Source organism: Chanodichthys erythropterus, chromosome 17 (assembly GCF_024489055.1).
Source record: "Chanodichthys erythropterus isolate Z2021 chromosome 17, ASM2448905v1, whole genome shotgun sequence".
NCBI classification, from domain to species: Eukaryota; Metazoa; Chordata; class Actinopteri; order Cypriniformes; family Xenocyprididae; genus Chanodichthys; species Chanodichthys erythropterus.
The window spans coordinates 28498772-28521219 of record NC_090237.1 but is presented as its reverse complement, the minus strand read 5'-3'; the positions used below and the strand labels follow the sequence as shown (position 1 = coordinate 28521219).

General features: G+C 36.0%; 2 protein-coding genes across 2 annotated transcripts in view; one reads left to right on the top strand and one right to left on the bottom strand.

Moving 5' to 3' along the window:
- The first annotated feature begins 2618 nt into the window (after positions 1–2618).
- Positions 2619–22448, top strand: part of kmt2bb (lysine (K)-specific methyltransferase 2Bb) — a 60667-nt gene continuing 40837 nt past the window's right edge. Inside the window, exons 1-8 of the mRNA XM_067366351.1 lie at positions 2619–2651; positions 10535–10983; positions 15038–15116; positions 15473–18754; positions 19095–19294; positions 19943–20047; positions 20391–20547; positions 20908–21118. Coding sequence (XP_067222452.1) covers positions 10675–10983; positions 15038–15116; positions 15473–18754; positions 19095–19294; positions 19943–20047; positions 20391–20547; positions 20908–21118 — 4343 coding nt within the window. The 5' untranslated portion in view covers positions 2619–2651; positions 10535–10674. The remainder of the gene's footprint in view (positions 2652–10534; positions 10984–15037; positions 15117–15472; positions 18755–19094; positions 19295–19942; positions 20048–20390; positions 20548–20907; positions 21119–22448) is intronic.
- psenen (presenilin enhancer, gamma-secretase subunit) lies at positions 4512–9638 on the bottom strand. Its single transcript, XM_067366355.1, has 4 exons — positions 9376–9638; positions 8879–8973; positions 8682–8786; positions 4512–5271 (listed from the first exon to the last, which is right to left on the bottom strand). Exons 2-4 carry the CDS (start codon positions 8937–8939, stop codon positions 5132–5134), a joined length of 306 nt encoding a protein of 101 aa, XP_067222456.1. The 5' UTR covers positions 8940–8973; positions 9376–9638; the 3' UTR covers positions 4512–5131.

The window sequence follows — 22448 nt, the reverse complement described above, 5'->3', positions numbered from 1 at the left end:
AAGAAAAATGTTAAAATGTCATATCGCGATAAACTCACCAAAGATGCCAGGGACCGTTATTTGGAGAAATCGTCATCCATTCATAACAGATCAGTACGAACTGACTGCAGTAAGTTGGACTGCTGCTGACCCCGCATTGCTACCTAAATCATCATACTTAAATATTGTAAACTATCTTGTTTATGGTATAAACGCATATACGTGAACAATTTAAAAACTATAAATATCTCGAAACCCACAACATTTCACTAATCGCTGGGTGCAGGATTTATTTATATTCTGAAGGAAGGACTGCGATAACACAGTAGTAAACGATAATGATGATGATGTTGTGTTAACTGTATATCATAAGTGCCTGATTAAGGATGGTTTAGTGTTGTCATCAGGAAGAATTTTGAACTAATACTACCCCTTTTTCATGCATTTTTTTCTTTATTGCATTAAGTACATAAACCAGTATTTAACACGATAGACATTGTTCCAATAAACAAGGCATCATCAGAGATGTATGTAGAATTTAATAGTGTATTTTATTATAGTACATTCTGATATAGTATACCTTTTAGAGCCAAAATAATTTGTAAATTATTGTCCTCCATCTACCTCTGTGCTGTCTGGGTCAATGACATTATGGGTCTTTTTTTTTTTTTTTTTTCTTCAAAAGGCCTTCATAATAATAAAAACAAAGATATGTCGTGCAAGTTAAATATCTGGTTTACAGATTGTGTATATTAGTAATTATCCTGTTAATACTATAAGTGCATATACCTGTGAACTCATAAAATAAATCTACAAATCAGCATGAAAAATGTAATTATGCATGCTTTATTGTTCATGCAAGACTGGATAAAGCATAAGTACATTTTTACACTACAATTCTACAAAAGATTCAAACATGCGCTGTCAGATTGGATGGTTTCTCTGTGAAAATCTCAAAACAGTCAATAATCTCTGCTACTCTGTATTTAAACAAAGGAGACATATTTCTGTGCAAATCATCTCTGTCTGCCCATACAGCTGAAAGCTTCAGGTTTGCATATAGATATGACACATATGAAACAACAGTTTCATTGAATGTTCTGTATACGGTCTCAGGGGAAACATGAGAAGTGTTGTGCAGGCAGATCAAATCTGAGGTACATTAAGGTTCACAAAAGCATTTGAAATTTGTATTTGTTGCGTCTGGAATCAGAGGCACCAAAAAAAAAATAATAATAATTGTAATAACGCCATAAAGGTTCCCAGGTTTGGCAGACACGTATAGTACATTAACATCATCATCTCCAAAACAAACATCAGACATCCTGTACATATCAAGTCGGTTTACTTCTGCACATGCAGATCACCATCTCCTCCAGCCTCCTGCATCTTCTCAGTGTGAAGATGATCACTTTCTCCAGCCTGATGGACCATAGTGTCAGCTGACTGACTTGGGTAAGTTGGTTTTATATTCACAAATTCGGACATCCGTATTCAATAGCCTTGTTAATCACACTACATTGGACATTCACAAGTAAATATGCCATTAAACAATACTTGCCTATTTTGATCGACTGTGAAAAATGTAGTAAGTTGACAATCGTCGGTTGTCAATATCATGTCGCTACTTAAAATTCGCAAACGTTAATTTATTGCATATTTATTGGAAAGTCTGAATTTATCAGAAGTCTGAATGTGCGAATATAAAACCAACTTTACCCAAGTAGCTGACTGCATTGTTTTCCTTACTTAGTGTCTGTGTGTGCATCTCAATCAGCTCTGAGCTCTCCTGATCAGTTCCCTAACTACTGAACTAGGGAGCTGATTGAGACACAGCCTGTGTTTAATGCTGATGTGGCCTTAATGTAGGGAGGGATGGTGTCCAGTTGGGTCAGTCTCCATAATCTTTAAGCAGGCTGATCTGCAATGAAATCAGAAGGTTTTTAGCTACATAACATAAGACCACCGCTGTAAAAAGTAGTCAGAAAATTAGAATCAGCATATGGATACAGAGCAAAAATGTCGTACCTTAAGTATATCAAATAAAAATGCCTTAGCAAAATTAAGAAAAAAAAAAAATGTAGACATATTCAAGTAAAGGGATTCAGTTTAAATTGACTATTGTTTCATAGCACATAAAATCCAAACAATGCGTTGCTATAACGTTTGCTACTTTAGAAAACAGAAATCTCTAACTCACCATTGTGAAAATGAGCAAGCATACGTGAATGGAGATATATTGACGAAAGTGATGTTTTGCGTCTCACCGCGGCAACCCATGCGATCCGGCGCCTCTGTTACTGCCTCTACATACTCTCCGTACAGCCTTTTTTCAAGTAGGAAACCGACTAAATCTAATCTCGTAGTAAAGTTTTTGACATTTTTCTATCGTGGGACATATTATTGTAGCTTTTCACACAACAAAAGTGTGCCATTTTTACAATGAAAAGAAGCCAAAGAAGAAACAACTCTACACTGATACAGATATTGTTTGGATACCTCACAAATGGCGGCGACACCCATAATGCACTTCGGTTTTCACGAGTGTGACGTCACCTGACAAAGACCGATGGTGAAGTGTCAGGCTATAAATAAAGAGTACAAACCGCGCAGTCATATTTATCCACATGACACAGCACGTGAGGGTCAGAGAGTAAAGAGGGGTCTTAAAAGTAGGCATATGATTTTTTTTTTCTTTCCATATCAGTATACACAGCCTACATTTAGTTTTCAACCACTTTAAGTAACCAAAAAAAAAAAAAAAAAAATACTACTATATATAAAATGAAAAAATAACGACGGGTCGCTCGAGCTGCTCGAACGCGTTTTCGTATTGGTAAAAGATAAGTATTGTCATTATTATTTACTATAAGCATTTACTTTATTGCACATTTATATTTTGAAAGTATATATATATATATATATATGTCTTTTTATAATGTTTGCGAGGAGCGCCATTACAATTCGGTCGTGTGGAGACGAATTCGTGACAGAAATTATTTTAAAACGTCGAAAATCAAACACTTTTGCTTTAGTTAACACACATTTATACTTTTGACTCAAAACTAGCCTTGTGAAAGCGGTTTCACCATTGTTGTTTGTCTGCTCGGTGTAGGCAGTCATTTTCTCCTTAGCATGTGCACAAGCTTCTGTAAATAATTTATAATGTAAATAATGTTACTTTTATTCAAGCAATATTGAATTACTTTAACTTGAGGCTCTATTCCAGAACCTGAAAATGTAGTATTCTGCAACCACTGATCAGGCACACCCACCCGCTGCCAGTCATGGCATTTTCTATCTTAGTGTTAATGAGAAATGTGGCTGGCAGGGATTCCTAAGAAGTGCGTGATGCCATATCACTATCAGTTTGTTTATCAAGTAACACATTTAATGTAATTACATAATACAAAACCTAAAACGTAAACACGTCTATTAAAAAATTCCTGAGCTAATGATGGAAAGAGATTTGGGCCTGCTGGTGAATTATGGGAGAAAAATCTACACATTTTGACATGTGTGTTCAAAGGTTAAATGTCCTGTCAAGGAATGGATTCATATTATGTCACACTAAACACATTGTCCTACTGTTGACCTCCAACAACAGAATAATTCACAACTCATTTCTAAGGACATTCATCAAATGTCTAATGACCACATGTGGCTCATGACAGGTACTTTCTGGGCTTTGGATTTAACATGACCAATGTACTGGCAGGAGTGCAAGTCATTGGGGTTGAGGATAACATGTCCTTCTGCTGTTGCCATCCGCTGGTAGCAGAAGCAGAACTTTCTGTCCGTGCACAGGCTATAGGTGACTAAAAACAGCACCCATGAAGATCCACGAGGGGCTTAGTGTTCGCTCAAAAGTTGGATCGAATTTCATAATAGGCGCCTGTAAGGGGTTACATATGAGACAGAGGCTTCATGCGTCAATATTACAGAGTCTGGTATGCAGTGGGTTTAAAATGATTGTAAGCTGTGTTGATTAGTAAGAAAGAGAATAAGGGAAATCGTTCATCATGTGGATTTTGCTAGAACCCTCTTGGCCATTTGATGCTTTCGTTTTCCACTTAGAAAAATGGCAAATGTGGCTGATAAATGAACATGTATTTTTAGTTTTAGGTTAAATATACACCCATTTGTACTAAGAAAAGTCTATATTTCAGCTCTAGTGAACATTTCTTCCCATGAGTCAAATTTTTAAAGTACAAATATTGCATTTAGTCTCTCAATTAATGAGGTAGCCTACTGAAAAACACATACACAATAATAATAATAATAAAACAATTATAAAAAATACTGTTTAAATTAGTATTAGATTGAGTTATGTCACACACCAGAACGTAAGGTAAAAGGCTGTTTTGACATTGTTTCAAACAGTTAGAATCCAATATGCTGCATCTACACAAAAAAAGTAAATTTTAACATATTTTTAAAAAAATCTCCCTTTTCACCACTAGATTAAAAAAAAAACATTACAATATTTATATTTAAATAGTTTTTATATATTTTCATATATTTCTGTATTTCATACACGATAAAGACAATGACACTGCAGGATATTCTCATATTTTATTTAAAATTGTGCAAAACTAAATTTTAATTTATGGACAAAATATGTGGTTCTTACAGTCCATACAAATGATTAGAATATAGCTGAAAAACAAAACAAAACAAATGGCCTTTTTCTTTGAGAACAATAAAGTTACATTTCATATCAACTGCCAAAATACAGTTCAAAGACATTATTTTGGATGGACCTGCCTGGTCCAGAGATTATTTTTGTCATACATTCTTTTCAATGCATCGACAGAGGTCAGAGATGATAATATGAATGCGTTCTCAAATATAACAAAATAAACATCTCAGCTAAAACTAAAAAAAAAAAAAGGAGGAGGAACAGGTAATAATAGTAGTAGTAGTGCTGGAAATGAACTCTTGCGCTTTAGCATGGTGCATCCGTGTCGGTATTATCTCACTCAATCAACAAACGATTTCATCAGTTCACAAAATACCACAACTCCCAGACAGATCCAGTTTATCTTCTATGCGACAACAGTGGTCAAATTAGCCAAGTAGCATCATGTCGATGGGAGGAGAAAAACAGAGTGAATAAAAAACAGAGGTATTGTAAAGCAGCGCCGTCTAATCAGGCTGAGCCGAGTGGAATGGTGAAGGAGAGGTAATCTCCCACCTCACCCCACCGGGCTCTGAAATGCTGGAATATGGTGATCCATGTCGTCAGCACGGCCACCCACAGTAAGAGCCCCAGAGCTGACTTCTTTACATCTGTCGAGGGCAGAAGAAGCGGTATACATTACATCCTCGATGTCAAACACTGAAACGCTTATACACCAGTCACATCAACGACAGCACAGTGAGCTGTGAACTCTATTAGTCATGGATAATTGTTTTTAACTTACTATATCATATCTTATATGCCTCTAAATTATGAACTGCTGAAAAAATACATAATCTTCTACATGCCTTCTGGCCACTGATTGACAATTTATACTTTTTTTCTTAGCACATAAAAGGCCTCTTAGTGTAATTCTAAAAACATTCAGGTCGTGGTTCACGTATCTTCTTGCTGTGAAATCTTTAACGATTATATTTATAATGTTTGTGATATTTCAAGATGAACACTGGACTGAAGCAACTTAAGTTTACTTGAATATCCATATATCATCTTCAAATATGAGTATCAAATATGATACAGGTTTTTGAGGAATGTTTATTTGTATATTTCTTAGAGGTGCACCGCTGTATCGGCCAACAAATGGTATCGGCCGAAAAAGGCTATTATCACTATTGATTGTTTAAAAACAGCCAATGAGCAGGGCCGATTATATCCTGTCAATCAAAAGGATGCGAAAAACGTGTTCAGACTGCAGCTTATACTGTATGTGAAGAAAATCTTGTGTTGAATTTAGTTAACGCGACAATAACGCATTAACAGTTAAAAAATAGCGACGTTAAAACAGGCTCTATTTGACCCTATGAATCACCCGTAGTTCAAGCCAGGGTTGCCAGGTCTGCGTTTTTTTTTTTTTTTTTTTTTGCTACATCAAACGTTATTTGTAGTGCCTCCCATCCAATGATCACAAAGACCTTTGTGCTTTGTTGCTTATGATAAAAAACAAAGTCTGAGTTTTCAAATTCTGTCCATTTTATCATGAAATTCATACAAATGGCGTTTTGACGCTCTTAAATGCGACGTGACAGATCGCTGTAGCGCCTCAGCGGCAGCGCGGACTGTGTCTTTTCTTCCACATTAAATACTATATTAAAAAAATGCATGAACATCAAAAGGTATGTTGAAAGATAAAGTACAACTTACTGGAATGTATCATTTCTCATGTAATCACTTAATCTTTGTTTTAACGTGGAAAGACATCAATAGAACAGTTAGTGAATAATGTCACATAACGTCACATTTACCTCAGGAATGTCCAGTCTTCACAGTTCACAGTATATTATATATATATAAAATACAGTACAGTCCAAAAGTTTGGAACCACTAAGATTTTTAATGTTTTTAAAAGAAGTTTCGTCTGCTCACCAAGGCTACATTTATTTAATTAAAAATACAGTAAAAAAACAGTAATATTGTGAAATATTATTACAATTTAAAATAACTGTTTTCTATTTGAATATATTTGACAAAGTAATTTATTCCTGTGATGCAAAGCTGAATTTTCAGCATCATTACTCCAGTCTTCAGTGTCACATGATCCTTCAGAAATCATTCTAATATACTGATCTGCTGCTCAAGAAACATTTAATGTGTACAATTGTACAAAATATTTGTGTACAATATTTTTCTCAGGATTATTTGATGAATCAAAAGAACAGTGTTTATCTGAAATCTAATCTTTTGTAACATTATAAATGTCTTTACTGCCACTTTTGATTGATTTAATGCATCCTTGCTGAATAAAAGTATTCCTTTCTTTAATTTCTTTTCAAAAAAAATAAAAATTCTTACTGCCCCCAAACTTTTGAACGGTAGTGTATAATGCTACAGAAGCTTTGTATTTCAGATAAATGCTGTTCTTTTGAACTTTATTCAAGGAATAAAGTTCAAAAGAACTCTATTCAAGGAATCCTGAAAAAAAAAGAAAAAAAAGTACACAACTGTTCTCAACATTGAAAAAAATCATAAATGTTTATTGAGCAGCAAATCAGCATATTAGAATGATTTCTGAAGGATCATGTGACACTGAAGACTGGAGTAACGATGCCGAAAATTCAGCTTTGCATCACAGGAATAAATTACTTTGTGAAATATATTCAAATAGAAAACAGTTATTTTAAATTGTAATAATATTTCACAATATTACGGTTTTTACTGTATTTTTAATTAAATAAATGTAGCCTTGGTGAGCAGACGAAACTTCTTTTAAAAACATTAAAAATCTTAATGGTTCCAAACTTTTGGACTGTACAGTATGTATGTATATATATATGTATATATACACACACACACACACACACAACACTAGAGAGGAGCTTATTTACTGCTAATTGTATGTTTGAATACATTTGCCATGAAGATTTGCTTATGAAAACTACATTGTTTTATACAAACATTTCAGTTTTGATTTGAGTGTAATTATTATATCTGAAGATAAATAGCAGCTAAATACAATACCTCTGATGTTAATTGTAACCTCTAATATTATAGTGTACCAAATGAGAGGGTTCCCCGTATATCGAATATCATTCTGAATAATCTGCTATTGTTATCAGCAGATTAATTTAGTATCGGTGCTTATCATATGATCTTACTAAGACATATTATTGGGAGATATAGAGTGACAGCTATATTTATATGCATTTTAAGCAAATAGTCTGCTATACTGTTAAGAATCTTAATTTCAGAATCTTAATTTTTGGCCATATAAATATCAACAACTGCGCCAAATTGCATATTTTTGCTCAGTTTGGACCTCGGGGGTATTTTTTCCCTCCTATATATCATGCTATAAGACATATGCAAACCCTTTTTAGTTTTGTTTTACATTTTGTCTTAAGGTTCAATAAACAGTTCCATATAAAAAATATGCACAAATATTTGCACATTATTTAATAAAAGCCATTAGGCAAATCACCTATTCACCTATGTAATATACTGCAAAACTGTCCATTAAGGCCAACCCAGCTGGCTTTAAAAATAATGTTTTAATGAAATATTGTGTTATTTACATGCATTTGGCAACTTGCATTACATTTTATCAGTTATTATTCACTATATAGTAGTTCAATAAAAGCAACAATGCTCCCCATAATGCAGAACAATATTCACAATAAATACAACACTATTTCTTAAACCTTATTGCTTAAATATAGCATTACATTAATACAAGCGATTGATGGACACAAGTAACTCCTGGACCCAAAATATGCCCATAAAAGTATCACGATCTTGCATATAAACACACTTGAGTTTACACAAACTCGGCTCAAGAAATCCAGTGAGGGAACAGCATCCATCGGCCTGTTTGTCTCTGCAATGTGTATCCTCTGAAGGTTTTTGCAGATCAGACTTAATATCTGAATTTAGACTTTTTTAAAGAGACATTTTAAAACAGGTTGTGGGAAGAGTTGTAAGGAAGAATATCACCCGCAAAAGTGTGGTAAACACAAAGTCTTGTGAAAAAGTGTGACTCATGACATGCATTCTGTCACATACTCACAGGATTTGATCTGTGGTTGTTCAGTATACGCAGGTTTTAAAAAGGCCTCTTTGAAAAACCACATCACATTAACCAGCCAGAGAAAGGGGAGGAATGCAAAACCACCTGAGGAAAAATTTAGCGCATTGAAAACAACAACAACACTTGTACACAAAACATATCGAAAGGTGTCATAATATCTCCTTGTCACAACATACCTAGATAGTATCTTCTGCAGAGACTAAGCTTCTCCTCATTGGGAATACGTTCAAGATTCATGGTGGAGTCGGTATTTGTTGTGGTGATGTGTTTTCTGTGAAGAAAAGAGTTTGTTGATAAATCCAGCCACCGATATCTGATCAATATCCTAAAACATTGCTGCCATCTGCCTACTCTAGACAGTACTGCCATAACACAGTGATTCACAGGATTGCTACAGCTACACGGAAATTGAGATTACTGCGAAACCTCATACATTAAAGCATCGCCACAGCTTTGTCATATAATCAAACCATCTAATCAAGAATACAATAAGGACACTGCTTGGAAAAACAGTCAAAATAATCACAGCAATTAGATGAAAATCCATCTAACCTACACCTCAGTCAAAACAGCATTACTGGACTGCGAGCGAACAATAACCGATTGCATACGTCAGACTGTCTTCTCTAAATCCTTAAACTGATCGTTTGTTTTAATAAAGTTAGGTGGATACCTTAACAGCCGAGCTCAGATGAGAAAACGAAGGGTTTAACACAACAAAGGCGCGGGGGAAACAACTTTTATGGTTCCGCTTCCTGATGAAAACTATGACGTGACGTCACTCTGCGGCGTTGCATGATGGGTATTGGAGTTTTCTAGGACAGGCGTGAGGAGCGTGACTGGAATTCATCATGGGTTGTACAGTATTTAACCCTTTGGTCTAATAGCGTAATTGGGGAATGTCACAAAAAAACATCTCCGGGTCGCATTTCACCCCAAATTCAAAAGACAAAAAAATGACAAAAATAAAAAAAATAATAATAATGACCAAAAAAAAACAAACAAAACAAAAAAATGGACTGCCTTTGCACACTGAGTCCGACATTTTCGTATGCTTTTTTTCGTAATCTAAAAATTCGTCACACACTGAGACCTTGCACACTGAGTCCGATGCGTATTAATGAATCCACTGCGGAAAAAAAATTCGCAAAACAATACAAAACGAAGTCTTCAAGTCAGAAAAGCAAATAATGATATAAATAATGATGTAAATAAATACCTACTATAATAATCTTAATCAATACTATATTAAAATTGTATTTAATATTTAAATATAAGGCTATATTCAGTGTTGCCAAGTCCACAGTTTTCCCGCGGAATTGGGCTACTTTTACACAGTTATGGGTTGTTTTCATGTCCGTGGGTTAAATTGACCCCAAATGACGTGATATTTAGACCCTGGAATGCAAATTTTACCAAGGGATCCCCGCCAAAAATGCATATTTTACCCCTGGAACGCAATTTTTTACTGTGGGACCCCCCTTGAAATGCGTTTGGGCTAGTTTTGAGGCGGGTTTTGGTGTGAAAACCTGGCAACCCTCGCTATATTAGTTATTTTTGTACCATAATAATGCAACTGTACATGAACAGTCTGCTTATTGTGAAATTCGAATAATAAGAAATAATAATTATAAATATATTATGCAGTTTGTATGTATTAAACTTACAACCAATTTTATATAATACATTTTGAAATTATAAAAAATAATATATATGCATTGAATATATATATATATATATATATATATATATATATATATATATATATATATATATATATATATATATATATCAATGTATATATAATGTATATTCAATATTCGTCTTGACAGTTCAGTCCAGATGTTGTGGAAGTACGCTTCATTCCCAGCCTACACGTCCCATAGTGCACCGCGCGTCCACCCCCCTCCCATCAGCGCTTTCCCTCTTCTCGCAGCCTGAGTTTCTGTCTATCGGTGTTGTTGTTGATGCGATGATGGCGGCAGCGGGATGCGGATCAGCAACCGCGGCTGCCGTTGTGGGCGCAGGCGGTATGGGCGCGGCGCGGGGTCGCTTCCCCGGTCGGCCTTGGTCGTCACGGAGCCGTTTGCGTTCGGAGAAGCGATGGCAGCTCGGCCGCTCTGGGACAGATCTAGACGAGATCTCCTCCAACGGAGGCCCGAGGCCCACCTGCCTGGTGCTCGCGCTGAACGAGGACCAGTCTCACTTGCGCCTTCTCGGGCTCGAGGCGAGCTACAAGAGCCTGGGAGAGGCTGGATACAGCTCGAGTGGAAGCGAAGAGGTGAGTGCATGGCTCAAACTGTCGTTTTTCACTGTCGTATTCAAATGCACCAGTGTGCGCTAGCCTTTGCGTGACCGTGTTTCATAGGAAGGAATAAGAATACAAGTAGCGCGAGCGCATTGACTGCCGTATAGCGTTACATTAAAACACGGAGGGGGAGGGGGGCAATAACTGTAGCATTGTAGCTCATAGCAGAATGAGAGTCAGAGATCATGCAGTTTGATTTTTTTATTTATTTAATTTCACACAGCTGTAGGTGTTGCTTATAAACGCCACTGTATGCGTTTGCTGATCTTCTTTGCACATGCATATGGTCTTTTTTCCCCCCTATGCATGCACCAGTTGCAACACCCAGTTTGCTGGACTTGATTCTTGTGACAGATTGCTGATAAGAGCTCATTCAGTGCTGGATCACCTGCAGTGAAGAACAATGTTACTTTGATGCTTATAAGGTCATTCCACTACAGTCAATGAATATATAGGTGAACACAGTGACTTTGTCAATGCAAAGCTGACACAAACTTTTACTGTGTGTTACTTGCGCTTTGTGTGATTTGTCTTAACACGTCAGACAAAATTCAGTGAATTTATTTTATTTCATTTGCTTCTTATTTTTACATTATGCATATTAGTCCCTAGTCAGTGTTTCCAAATTCCCCTGTGTATTAGCAACAAATGGTGTAAATGCATATTTAGATTTTAGTTATAATACTTAGATTTTAGTTATAATATTTGTAGATTCTAGGCCTAATATACAGTCAAACCAAAAATTATTCAGACACTGGATATCATTTTTGCTATATTTTTACTAGTTGGTGCAGGACACCATAACTTGGGTAAAGTTGGTTTTATATTCGCACATTCAGACTTCTGATAAATTCAGACTTTCCAATAAATGTGCAGTAAATTCATGTTTGCGAATTTTAAGCAGCGACAACCAACGATTGTCAACTTACAAAATCTTTCACAGTCGATCAAAATAGGCAAGTATTGTTTTAATGGCATATTTACTTGTGAATGTCCAATGTAGTGTGATTAACAAGGCTATTGAATACGGATGTCCGAATGTGCGAATATAAAACCAACTTTACCCAAGTTACAAAATAGTTAGCAAAATAAAGGTAATCTGTGACATATTATACCCAAATATTCTTCATAGAGTGAACTAACAGTAAAATTGAAAAAAATGTGGAACCAAAAATTATTCAGACACTTTGACCTGACCATGTTTTGCTTCAGTGTTATCTGACAAAAATAATGAAGATTAATGTTTTCTGACACAGTTTAACTCTTGTCATATTTTATATAGTGAATAAACTGTATTAATAAATGAAGTGTTCAAGGTGTCTCAATAAATTTTGGTTTGACTGTATAGGGAGGGAGACTGGAAAAGCAGACAGATCACAGTCTAAAGGAATAGTCGTACACACAACTTCTGATGGGGCGTAGATCCAAAAATAACTCCAAGATCAAAAAACATAAAAGTCCACACAGGAGAATTGGGCCAAAAAAGCTTAAAAATATTTATTGTCCAGAGGCCTAATATATATACATTTTAGTTATAATATTTCTAGATGAAATATTTGTAGTTTTTAGGCCTAATTTTAGTTATAAGATTTGTAGATAAGTGTATTTGTACATTTTAGGTATAATATTTTATTAAATTTAGTAGGCATAATATTTTATTAAAAACACTTCCCTGGTTGTGGTATATCGTATAGCGTGACCTTAATATTCTATAAATTCTCATAATAACATCGTCGTCCGGTTCCGATGTGAACTTTATCACACATTCATATATATATTTGGTTAGGTGTGTCAGGTGACGATCTGAAACGTTACTATGGTTTTGTACAGTAGACAGCTGATTATTAAAAACTGGACATTTTTAGCAATGTAGGTGTTTTTTTTTTTCTGTAGCATCATGACCTCGTGCACGAGGCTACTAAATAACTGACAAAATTGACAAACCTGTTATGTTTTTAAAAAAATATAGCTATATCATATTAACATAAATGTTGAAAATTTAGCGTGAACTTTTTAAAAAAGTTTGTGTGATCTAGTCATGGTTGATGAGAGTGTAGTAACCGTTTCAGTTTATCAGTTTAATTTGACTGATGTATTTGATGTTGACTGATTGCACACCATGTGGTGTTATGACACTCTCAGTTTTATGTACAGGGTTTCCACGATAATGGAAAAACCTGGACGACTTATGATTTGTAAAACTGTGATATGCACACCTGTTAAAGTCATGGAAAAATATGTGTACTAGTTTTAATAGTTGTGCTTGTCATTTTTAAAATATTTCATTAGCCAGAAACTGCACTTTGTGAGTGCACTGTATGAATATTTTTTTTTAAAGTCCTTATCCTGTAATCTTGAGCTGTAAGAGAAGTCATATGAATTCACTGGTCAAAAGGCGTGGGAATCCTGTATGCAGCTTTTTCTTCCTGGTGCACTTGTTTCACCGATGCGTCATGTATCATTGGCATGGAAATGTGCTATGGTTACTTGTGTTGTGTTCTCTGAGCAGAAACATGCGATGCAACTGAAATGAAAAAAAAAAAAAATAATAATGATCAAGGTCAAAGTTTTGTGGACTTTGAAGGCTTGAAGACGCTCTAACACTTGCCTCATATAAAAATAGATACAGGGCCATTGTCTGTGTATTAGCTTCTGTGAAGTTTACAGTTTCGTTTTTCGGTTAACAGCTTCTGTAAACTTGAAGCTATGTGTGTGGATTTTACAAGTTTGCAGGGTCACTGTCTGCTAACATGCCGTCTGTTGTAACATTGTGTATAGGATGTGATATTGGTCAGCATAGAGTATTTAATCATGCATGTAAACTTATCAAAACACATTCTTTATGTTTCAAATCGATGTTAAAATGACAGAGATTATGTATAAGTTAACGGTACTTTACCTGAGGGCTTTTTCTTAATACTAAATAATTAATCAGTTATTTTTAAGTTCACTAGGGTGGTTAACAGCGAAGTTGTTCCAGTTGCGTTGTTTCACACAACAGAATAGTGGAGTTGTTTCAGTTCAGTTCGTTCTTTGTTTTTGAGCAGGAACAGTGTTCTGTGAAGTGTGCAGTACAGTTCAGTGTTTTAACATTTGTACGGCCTAATTCTAATAAGGCCTTAAATCTTTGTCAAACACAGAAATTGCATTACTTTGTTGTAGGTTTCTGTTTATATTCAGTACATTATTGACCAGATGAATCTTAAATGAGACATTAACCTATCATATGATGCTCATTTATGCAGAAAAGTGTCACAAAGCCTTTATGAATGACATCTAAAAAAGGTATATATGTGCAGTGGTCTCTTAAAAATATGTACTAGGCTACCTGTTTTAAAGCCTCAGTAACATTTTGAAAAATATGCAAATTTATACATTTGAATATCTTTTTTTTTTTTTACTGATATTTTCATTTACATTACCGTTAAAAAGTTTGAGCTCTGTAAGATTTTTTTTTTATGTTTTTGAAAGAAGTCTTTTACGCTCACCAATGCTGCACTTATTTGATCAAAAATACAGTAAAACAGTAACAATTTAAAATAACCAATTTCTATTTTACTTTATTCTTTTGATAGCAAACCTGAATGTTCATCAGCCATTATTTCAGTCTACACTGTCCACATGATCCTTCAGAAATCATTTTTAAATGCTGATTTGCTGCTCAAGAAACAATTTTTTTATTATTATTATTATTATTATTATTATTATCAGTGTTGAACGCAGTGTTGAAACCGTGATATGTTTTTTTTTTCTTTGAATAGAAAGAACAGCTTTTTACTGTTATGTTTGATCAATTTAATGCGCCCTTGCTGAATAAAAGTATTTGTTTCTTTTAAAAAATCTCAATCATCTTACTGACCCCAAACTTGAACTGTAGTGCATTTATGTAATGTGTACTATATCACAGTAAATGATGTAAACCAACAGAGGATTGCAAAGACAACAAACATGTAAAATGTACACTTGAAACAAGTTACACATTAAATTCAAATGTGTTTAAGTTTGCTTCTATTTTTTTGACTTTCAGGGAGCTGAATTCAAAGGGTTTGAAGTTCAAAACGAAAATGTGAGCGCCCCGGTTCGGGCTGGACGAAATCCATGTAAACGTAAGTGTGGCTTCAAATGCAAATAATTCAGAAAATCTCAAAGTCTGTGTGTGTGTATAGCTTTTTACCTTAAAATTATCCCATACATTTTAAGTATAAAAAAACAAAAAACAAAAAAAACAGTCATTTTAGTAATTTTTCATCTTGTACAATAGAGCATCACTTCAAGGACTCCAGAACAAACAGTGTTGGCATAGCTCATTCAAAAGATACATGTTATTATTTCAGTCTCCACTTGATTGTCACTGGAGCTTGTGACTTACATGTTTGAATCACTTGACTGTAATTTACCACTGTGGAATGAATATAATTAAATTGTAGATGAACTTAATTCCATCTTGAATGGTCTGTTTCAGGTGATCGTGCTTCAGCAAAGTCAAGGAGGATACGTCAAAGGCTGGCTCTTCCAGTCTCTCCTTTAGTGGAAAGCACAGGTTCAAAAGATCCTCAAAATGATTCAGGTTCTGTTCAGCAACTACACAGTCAAGAGTCTCTAAAGGACACATCAGTAGATGATGATGGTGGTGGTGGTGGTGGTGATGGAGGATCAGAGAAGCTCACCAGGAGGAAAAGGGGGTCAACAAAACAGGAGACCCAATCAACTCCAAGGATCACAATCAAGTTGGTGGCCAAAAAGACAGTAGTTACAGTCCAACGTAAATCTGGTAAAAAACAGAAAGAAATCAAATCTGAAGTTACAGAGAGTCAGTGTTCCCAAATCTCAAATGCTCATGTGAAATTAAAGAGAAACTTACCAGCCAGTGAATGCAGTGCTGTTGAGGCAAAGCAGGAGGTTTGTACTAGAAGGCGAGGAAGATCTGCTGACAAGAAATTAGAATCCACTCCACAAACAGATCCTAAAAATGAGACCAATGACCAAAAACTGAAGCTGAGGAAATCAACCCGAAGGTCTCAAAATCCACCTCCCAATGAAAGTAAGGAGCCAACACCCGATGATAAGTCAGCACAAGAGGCATCTGAGGTAAATAAGCTTGTGATTAGGAGACAACACAGAAGGTCCTCAAATGTTCCACAGGAATCTGGAAACCAGAGTTTAGCAGAGTCGCTGTTGGAGGTCTCAACAATTGATGAATCCAAGTCACCTTCAAAGAAGAAAAAAAAGAAAAAGAAGAAGAAGAATCGTAAAGAATCTGAAAGGAATCAGGAGCCTCATTCACCATCAGCAAAAGATCTTGGCCACTCAGCTGATGATTCTCAAAAAGCTTTTGACAATGATTTTGTCGGAATTCCAGGTTTGAAACTAACCAGAATACGAAACCCCAAAGCCCGGTCTTGCAAGAAACGCTGCAAGTTTGTGTGGACTCTTACACTCGTGAAAAGCAAAAGCAAAGATGCTCGCATCCAAGAGAATCCAAGCAAAACCCAAGAAAGCAAAACTTCCCAAGTCCAAGATGACCTCAACAAAATGCAAGAAATCAAACCCCAAGATTCTCAAGTCCAAGAGAGCAAAGCAGACGAAAGCCCCAGCACAGAGGCAGAGCCTCCTTCTAAATGTGATGAGGAAGTAGATGTTTCTACAGAAGCAGAATCCACATCCACTTCTTCAAATACCTTGGAAGCTAGCTCTTTGCAGGAGTCGCAAAACAAAGAGAACACTGCCAGTGATGTATTTCCCAAAAGCCCAGAGAACCCAGTGGCCATTGAGAAGGGTGAGGAGACCTTAGAAAAGGAAAAAGAGGAGGTTCTTGAAAGGTCAGAGTCAATTGCAACTGAAGCACATCCAGATGAGGCCACTCAGACGGACCCTGAAGATCTCATCAGTAATGATACTGTTCCACCACTTCAAATCAAAGTTGTCTCCTCACCAGGTAAAAACAACAGTCTAAAGCAGTCCTTTTTAATTCAGCAAGTTACAACTTCACCTGAAACAAAAGAACCTGCAAAAGTTGAAGACCATCAGCATTCAGAAAAGGGTGAGAATGTGTTGGAAATTACTGCTACCACCCCTGCCCCCAATTTAAGGAACAAGCTATGTCAAAACACTGCTCGAAAGAAACGTACAAGACGCAATCACTGGACAATTTACAGAAGAAAGTGCAGGCGAAAGTGCAAATTGAGTGCATCTCAAGAAAACCCTGCTTCTGAAATTGCAACTGAAACCGAATCTCAGGTGGAGGAATCGCCAGTATCTCCAGCAGCAGTGCCAGCACCTGTAGAATCCAAACCAAAAAAGCATTTAAGTGAAGTTAAGCAGAAAAAAGGTAAAAGGTCCATTCCACCAGCTGCAGAACCATTACCTGAAGCAGCCGAATCTCAGGTCATCGAACAAACTGTTGAATTGCCTCCAACCAGTCCTTATCTTGGGACAGAACCCCAGCCAGAGATAAAACTTGAGACCACATCAATTGAACCTGAAGAGGTTCTAGTTTTAGAGCCTTCCGTGAGAGATCACCCACAGGTACCACGTCCCTCACACAGGCAAATAAAACGGGTCAAACGTAGAAGAAAGTCTTTGATTGGACGGCGAATAAGAAATCCAAAACTGCAAAAGAAGAAGTTGGTTGAGGTTAGTGATGATTGCCCACCAATAACGGGGTCTGAAGTAGGAGAGTCTAAACTAGTTGGTATATTCTCAACAAAGTACAAGAGGAAACAGATTTCAAGTCTTCAGTCATTAGAGGGTAGACGCAAAAAAGCTAAGCTCTTATCCAAGCAGGTTGAGAACACCAGCGGAGATCAACTTTCCGATCAGGCAGAAAAGGATTCTCTGAATGTGAAAATGGACCAAGATCAAGACATCCAACGCAGCAAAACGAAGTTTGTGAAAACCATCAGACATTTCATAATGCCAGTTGTTAGTGCCCGATCCTCTCGGGTTATCAAAACGCCAAAGAGGTTCATGGATGATCTTGGTATGTCAGATCTTCCTCGCAAGAACTCCCAAAAGAAGCTTGGTCTGCAAACAAAATCAAAGAAACCTGATCCCAATGAAAGCGGTGAACCTGGATCCCTTCAGTCTCAGGATGAAGATGAAGTGAGTGAAACTGATCTTGATTTGTCTTCCACATGGGAATCAAAACCTAAATCACCTGATGACGCTGAGATCTTCAGTGAGGAGAAGCAGCCTGGGAAAAGGCGATCGCTGCTCAGAGATCCAGGTTTCAAATGGGGAGTGCTGGAGCCGGCCAGTGACGATGTGTATACCTTCGATGAAGATCTTGACAAGGAGTTGGAGACCTTGCTATCTGCCAAAGATTTTACAGTGGACCCGTTTATCGATCCCGTCCAAAAGAAGAAAAAATCCACTAAATTCAAAGCGCAAACATCAAAATTTAGGTTATACAAAAAGCTTAAACTCAAACAGAGCCTCTCAAGGCGTAAAAAGACCCCAAAGGACAAAGTAGGCAAAGTTGAATCATCCCCTGCCAAGACACAGAAGAAGGAGTTGGAAGAAGGGGCCAGTCTAATAAAGTCTCTCAGAGACATGAAGAAGGAAAAAGCAAAACTCAAGATTGAGGATCTCAACACCCCTGGGGTTGTTCGCAAAGTCTCCATCTGTGTCCGAGCTCTGAGTGCCAAGTTGCTGGCACAACACCAGGCAAAAGACATCCAAGAGGATGACCTGCCAGATGAGTTTTCCATTCATACAGACATCTCTCTTCCCAATAAATGCAAAGGTAGGCAAAGATTTTATTCATCTAAACCTTTAATTATGAAATAAATGTTGACCGTTTCAAAGTACACTCGAAATCAGAATGGAATCTTGTAATACATGTTCCTGGTCTCGTTATAAATGAATCATCAGTTCACATTTTTCCAAATAATTTGTCTTTCCAAAATGTTCCGATTAATCTACACTGGAATTAATGCAGTTTGTGTAATAATGTTTTCTACAACCATTGAGTATTTTATGTCAAATAATACCATTTCATGTTAAATTCAAGGCTTGTTAAAAGTAGTACTTGACAGTATTTTGGTCTTAACGTGTCCAGCCATTTTTTTTTTTATTATTCTCAGACTTTGATAAGATGCATCTCACAGAATCAGAAGAACTAGTTTCTGAGGACACTCAGAAACATGCCGTTGACACTGAGGAGAAAACTACCACCCCGCGCCCTCGTCTTACAGGAGCCAACAAGCGCATGTTTAACCTCCTCAAGAAAGCCAAGGTTCAGCTCATCAAAATAGATCAGCAGAAACAGCTGAAATCATCTGGGGTAAGTCCATATATCTGTTCATCGTATTTATCCTGTAAAACAGGTAATTGGAAAGTTTTGCAAAGATATTGACCTGAAATGTGTGTATGATCGATTGTATAAATTTATATAGAAATATTTTGGTGTGATCTGGCTTTGTTTGAGAAAAATAGTACTAACATTGAATTACAACTCAAAGTAAAAGATGATTTTTTTTTTTTTTTTTTTTTTTTTTTTGATATACTGGTGACTTCAAAATTTGGTATATTTTAAATTTACTCATTATATATGGAAACTTCTTTATCCAAAAATGTAAATGGGGGGAAAAAATAATTTTACTCATTCAAAAATAGAAATAGGTCACTACTTGTATACATTAAAAAAATAAGAAAAAAAAACCTAAATTATTTTAAAGCCTTAAATCAATTCTTTGAATTATTTGTAACTTTTGTACTTAATGTTTTTAGACATGTAGATTTCTTGCTACTTTCTCTTTTTCTCTTTTTTTTATATTTGTTTATCATAACGTAATTCATTTAACAGGGTTAGTACCTAGTTATTACCCTGTTATTGTAATACATGTAATAAGTACATTGTATGTACTTGGGAGCAGGACTGTAAAATAAAGTGATACCAATGTTGTTTTAATCTGTTTTCACACTTTGGTAGCTTTTGCCAGAGGGTAGAATTACTGCAACAAAGAGACAGAGACGCAAACCGAAAGAACGGCTTGAAAATGCCTGTCCCAACAAGACTGATGCTTCTCCAGAGCAGGTATCAGGTTTTTCCTTTTTTTTTTTTTTTAACGAGATCAAAAAATAATTCTACTGAATGAACAGTTTCAGTAAATGCACTAGAATCCATTTTATTTTTATTTTACCTCATTATACTTTGCATTGGTACCAAAAATATGATAGAAATTCAGTCAGCAATTCTGTTCATGTTCTTTTAAGATTTTACTAGGTCTGTAGGTGACTAGGTTGTCACATACTAAATATGTGCACACACTAATTGTGATCGACATCAATTTGGCAAATATGATGCCAGTCAAATCAGTGCGATAGAACAGAATTTGTTCAGTGCATTTGTTTCTATACTTTCCAAATCTCTCCACAAGGAACCTGCTAGAGGGGGGCCTCGCATTAAACACGTATGCAGAGCTGCAGCTGTGGTTTTGGGTCAGCCTCGTGCCATGATCCCCGACGACATCCCTCGACTTAGTGCGCTTCCCCTGCACGAGAGATCGGACATATCCCCTTCACCTGCAGAAAAAGGTACCATCACTTGAAGAATAAACCCTAGACCCCTAGAGAGGATCCCATAATATACCTCAGTTAGTGAAAGTTTTGCTAGTAAAATCATTATTTTAGATGTTTCTACCAGTATTTTCTACAATATTGATAGTTTATGATGCTTGATAATGTGCTGTTTATATATTCAGAGCATACCTTATGTGATTTATGAAACATTTATGATCTGTTCCAAAGCCTAGTGAGCTACTAGACAGCATTGTATTTGCCTTAAAAAGTTAGACAACATGGCAGTTAACTAACGCAAATTTGATAACAGTATCTGATACCTTTTGTTAATTATGTATCAAGGCTGTGTTTTGACATTTTCTGTCACTGTTGTAGGAGTCGAGTCTCACTCTGACCCTGAAAGCCCTGTATTACAAGAACACAGGACACCAAAGTTTCGGCGTGGTAGATCTCATTTTTTTGGGAACCGGTCCCGACGGTGTGGGGAGTGTAAAGGTTGCCTGCATGAGGAGGACTGTGGCAGGTGCATCAACTGCTTGGACAAACCCAAGTTTGGTGGCCCCAACACAAAACGCCAGTGCTGTGTGTAAGTATGCTAGTTCATGTTATTTTACCCAGACTACTTGACACTCAGTTCAAATTATAGTCCTTTCAGGCACTGTAGTTCATTGGAGAAAACAGCTTTTTTTCCCCTCTTTACATTAAAGGATTAGTTCACTTTCAAATGAAAATTACCCCAAGATTTACTCACCTTCAAGCCATCTTAGGTGTATATGACTTTCTTCTTTTTGATGAACACAATCAGAGAAATATTAAAAACTATCCTGATTCATCCAAGCTTTATTATGGCAGTGAGCGAGGATCAACAGGTATGAGCTGAAGAAAGTTTCTCCATCTATATCCATCCATCATAAACATATTCCACACGGCTTCGGGTTGTTAACAGAGGCCTTTTGAAGCGAAGCTATGGTTTGTGTAACAAAAAAGATCCATATTTAACAAGTTATGAAGTAAAATATCTAGCTTCTGCCAGACCGCCTTCTATATTCAACTGTAAAACTTGCAGTTCAAAAAGCTTACGCTATGTCAGCTCTGTTTTTTGTTTTTTCATAATTTGAATACAGAAGGTGTTCTGGCGGACGCTAGATGTATTACTTCATAACTTGTTGCATATGGATATTTGGATATGGATATAAAAGTGAACTAATCCTTTAAAAGTACTGTATGTAATTTTTTTGACTACTAAAGGTTAAAAACCTGGAAGCCAGTAAACAAACTGGGTCAGAGATTGCAGATTCTACCTGACCTAAAAAGCCTCAGAAGCCATCTAAAAAACTGACCAAATTTAAATGCATATACGTTAGCTGATCAACAGTTTAAGGCTCTTCACCTTCCATTGTCAGTTGCTCTCCTGTTGTGTGTCCTCAATCTGGCAACCTATGGGGGAACCAACACCCTCCAATATTTTGAATTTGGACTGCAGTACCCATTTCAAACACTAGCTGTCAATATTACATAATGCATCTTTAAAGTAGGACCCTTTACATTTTGTAACTATTAATATTTATAAAAAAACTACAGTTTTAAAAGGAAAAATAATTACTTTTTACAACAATCAGTTTTATTTTAGAATGTATTAAATGCTATTATAGTATAAATATTTAAAATGAGCTTTATATATATTTAGTTTTCAAATTAGTTGAAAATGTGCTTTTTTATGTCTGCTTTGCTTTAACTTATTTTAATTTCAGTTTTAGTACAGAAAGTTCAGTTAATATCCAAGGCAACATTTATAATTTTCATTTAGGTTGCTTTGGCAAGTTTAAGTTTTTCATCTTATATTTATATTTTATTTTATTTCAGCTTAATTCCAATTCACAAAAAACTCTTTCTAATTGTTTTAGTTTAAAAATTAC